Source organism: Hibiscus syriacus, unplaced genomic scaffold (genome assembly GCF_006381635.1).
Source record: "Hibiscus syriacus cultivar Baekdansim isolate YM2019G1 unplaced genomic scaffold, ASM638163v2 tig00116984_pilon, whole genome shotgun sequence".
Classification (NCBI taxonomy): Eukaryota; Viridiplantae; Streptophyta; class Magnoliopsida; order Malvales; family Malvaceae; genus Hibiscus; species Hibiscus syriacus.
The window spans coordinates 2,513,057-2,517,166 of record NW_024063507.1 but is presented as its reverse complement, the minus strand read 5'-3'; the positions used below and the strand labels follow the sequence as shown (position 1 = coordinate 2,517,166).

Below are 4,110 nucleotides of genomic sequence, written 5' to 3'. Positions count from 1 at the left end.
AAGTAAAGTTTAAGTATCAAAACGGAATAAAATAATAGTTTAGATATTAAACATATGGTTTACCCAAATATAAATTTATCATAATGATTTAGAGTCGTTAGATATTTTAAAATTGTTTCGTTAGAAATCATATATTAAAACAACATAAATGGTTGATATGAATGGATAAAGATAACTTTATGAAAAAAAAAAAAAAAAAAACACACAAATACCAAAAGAATCAAGTACAGATCATAAAGCGGTATCTACAGATTTAGTCTATTGAATATATTATTTATAGTTAAGATAATATAGATCTAATCTTTCAAATATATTATATAAAACCTTTGTTAGCACTCCATCAATAAAATTGGTCCCTCAAAATAATGGAGTAATACCACGCCAATAAAAAAAAAAATATTTTGACTTCATAAAATAGTAGATGCAAACTTTTCTTTTGTTTGCTTACAAGTAGATGCATACTTTAATCCCTTACTCGCGCATGGAATTCCGGGACACGTCAAATTGGGCTGGAAACGGATTGCAAAGAAACGTTTAATCTTTTCTGGCTAGGGGCAAACATGGATGGATCTTCGCATATGGTTCCACATTTGATTGAGTTGCTTTTTCAAATATATTAACAATAATTGTTCTCTCATCAACCGTAATTATTTATCTAAATTAGAAAACAAAAATTGTGAACGACCAAATGATCCAACTTATTTTCCTCAATAAGTAGAATTGGTAAAAGTTAATTTCTAAAGGGATTAAAGTATGCATCTACTTGTAAGCAAACAAATGAAAAGTTTGCATCTATTATTTTACGAAGTCAAAATATTTTTTTATTGGCGTGGTATTACTCCATTATTTTGAGGGACCAATTTTTCTCTCCCGATTCCTACACAAAAATTAAATATAATAATCAATTATAGTTTGACTTCAAAAAATTATACATTTATATTCTGACCCCTTTTAAAAGATTAAAATTATGTTTTGATGATTAGAATAATTTTATTTTATTTTTTTTGTAAAAAGAGACACCTCCGTATACATCATGAATCACGCCACTCACTCCTTATTTCATCTCTTTATAACAAAGTAAGAAGCATTCAATTTTCTCATGATTCGTCCTTGGCCTTGCCACAAGACCCTTGCCTGTCGTCACTTGTCAATAACATCTTATTTTTCCATTTGTTATTATTCTTCTTGATCTTCAGCTTAGAAAGCCATGAAAAGTACTGGTAATTACATTTTTCTTTGCTTAGTTTATTAACTTATGAGTTGCATACTTTCGTTATTAGCTTACTAGACGGGTTGCTCCATACTTATTGATCACCATTGTTAAAACCTCCCAAACTACCATTTTCCTTTTTCTTTCAAGTTCTCGAGCTACCAGAAACTGAAGTATCTAGGTTCCCAAAGTCATGAGGAAGACAAGTTTGGATTTTGGAACTGACAATATGCAGGATTAACTGTTGCACCGACAGTCATGCTTGAGTTCAATTACTATTTTTGATGTTAAATTAACTCCATTTTTTTTTCTTCAGTCGTCGAGATCTTTAATGCAATGTTGCTGTTACTAGCATTCATTACCGTTATTTCAACTGCCTCAGCGGACAAACAAACATATATAGTTCATATGGACAAGACCAAGATCACAAACACCTATAATTCCCTTGTCGATTCAAAACCATGGCACCAAGCTGTTCTTGATTCTTTAGCTGAAGAGGAACTGGAAGTGACACCTCCGGAGCTACTGTATTCCTACGAAACAGCCTTTTCCGGGTTCGCTGCGAAGCTCTCTCGAACGCAGTTAAAATCGTTGAAAAAGATGGATGGTTTCGTGTCTGCGGTTCCTGATAAAATGCTTAGCCTCCACACCACTCGGAGTCCACTGTTTCTTGGCTTAGAAGGAAAAAAAGGACTGTGGGGTTCTTCTAATATAAGGTCAGATGTGATAATTGGTGTGGTGGACAGTGGAATTTGGCCGGAGCATGTTAGTTTCCAGGACCATGGCTTGCCTCCTGTACCGGAAAGATGGAGAGGTGAGTGTGAAAAAGGCACCAGATTCTCTCCATCAAATTGCAACAAGAAACTAATCGGTGCTAGATATTTCTATGGAGGCTATCTAGCCGCTGGTGGTAGAATCAACAAAACAGAAGAATATCTGTCTGCAAGAGACGCAGCTGGACATGGGACACATACAGCATCAACAGCAGCCGGCGATGTTGTGGAAAATGCAAATCTTTACGGCTTGGCCAATGGCTCAGCGGCGGGAATGAGGTACAGTTCCAGAATTGCAGCGTATAAAGTATGCTGGCCAGGATGTACAAGTGTTGATATCCTTTCGGCTATGGTGAAAGCCATTGAAGATGGGGTTGATGTGTTGACTCTCTCTTTGGGATCCACTTCAGAAGCTGAGCCTTATTCTCAAGATTACCTTGCTATTGCATCATATTATGCTTTCAAAAGTGGGATTTTCGTTGCGTTTAGTGCAGGTAACAGTGGACCGGCGGACTACACCGTGGTCAACACCGCACCGTGGATCATGACTGTAGCGGCCAGCACCATGGACCGAAGCTTCCCGGCAATTGTTAAGCTCGGAAACGGTCAAACTTTTGAAGGGTCATATTTATACAGTGCTGTTAAGGCCTTAAGGTCTTTGCCGATTGTATATGGAAAAACTGCCGGCCATTCAGGTGCAGAATTTTGCGTCCCTGGCTCACTCAATCCCAAGCTCGTGAAAGGAAAGCTTGTTATTTGTAATCAAGGAGAAGTCAGGCGGACCGAAATGGGAGAGCAAGTGAAATTGTCTGGAGGAGCTGGAATGTTAATAATGACCCCACTAGGTGAAGATCTTGCAACTGATGCTCACGTTTTACCAGCCGCTATGTTAGGAGTCTCAGCCAGTGAAGCTATATTGAAGTATGTGAACAAAACTAAAGCACCAACAGCTTCCATTGTCTTCAAAGCCACAACTTACGGTAACCGTGCACCAAAAGTTTCCACGTTTTCATCTAGAGGGCCGAATTTAGTTGGCCCCGATGTGATAAAACCGGACGTAACAGCACCGGGAGTCGACATACTGGCAGCATGGCCGGCCAAGACTGGTCCAAGCACACTCAAGAGCGACAGGAGAAGGGTTTTATTTAATATAATTTCAGGAACATCGATGTCGTGCCCTCATGTTAGTGGCATCGCGGCACTGATTAAATCGAAGCACAAAGATTGGTCACCTGCAGCAATCAAATCAGCCCTCATGACAACCGCTTATACCATGGACAACAGGGGAAAACCTATACAAGATCTTGCATTTGGTGACATGGGATCGCCATTTGCTTTCGGTTCAGGCCATGTTGATCCCACCAAAGCTTCTAATCCAGGGCTAATATACGACATCACTGCAGACGATTATCTACTTTATTTATGCAGCTTGAAGTACAATAAGTCTCAGATATCCTTGTTCGAACAGGGTTTTGAATGCCCAAAGAAGGCAACTCTGCAACCTGGTGACCTGAATTACCCTTCTTTTGCAGTGAATTTCGGGCCAAACGCTCAGAATGCTACTTTTACCTACAGAAGGACTCTGACAAATGTTGGGATTCCTGGAAGTACGTATAAAGTATCAGTTGAAGCACCCGAAGGAGTATCTGTGATCGTAAGGCCTAAAGTTCTGAGTTTTAAGAAGTTGAATGAGAAATTGAGTTACAAGGTGTGGTTCAAAGGACAGAGCAGAGAGAAGCCGGTTTCTATCGCATCTGTTGGATCCTTAGTGTGGGTGTCCGGAAACTACAGAGTTAGAAGTGTCATTGCAGTGATAGGGCTATAGCCATTTGTAAGGATTTTTATCTTTAAATTTCAACGTATGTTTGTTTCAGGATTTGAGATTAATATCTGTTGAATCGGGTTTGATTATTCTTTATTTAGACTATGCTAAAGGCTTGGGTTACAATAATGTCACTTGCCAAAAGAATAAAAAGCCTTTGTGCATTATCAAAAGTGTTCTCAATGACTTTGCTGTTTTCTTTTAATTTTCCCATAAATTAGCCTCAACTATGAGCGAACGAAAAAAGTGAAAAAAATACAAGAAGATGAGACTTCCCTTGAAATTTAGAGAGAGACAGAAAGAAG

General features: G+C 38.5%; 1 protein-coding gene across 1 annotated transcript; it reads left to right on the top strand.

The window, feature by feature from the left end:
• Positions 1 to 1,105: 1,105 nt before the first annotated feature.
• LOC120193026 (subtilisin-like protease SBT1.1) lies at positions 1,106 to 3,901 on the top strand. The gene is made up of 2 exons (XM_039195659.1): positions 1,106 to 1,220; positions 1,527 to 3,901. Exons 1-2 carry the CDS (start codon positions 1,208 to 1,210, stop codon positions 3,806 to 3,808), a joined length of 2,295 nt encoding a protein of 764 aa, XP_039051590.1. The 5' UTR covers positions 1,106 to 1,207; the 3' UTR covers positions 3,809 to 3,901.
• The last annotated feature ends 209 nt before the right edge of the window (positions 3,902 to 4,110 follow it).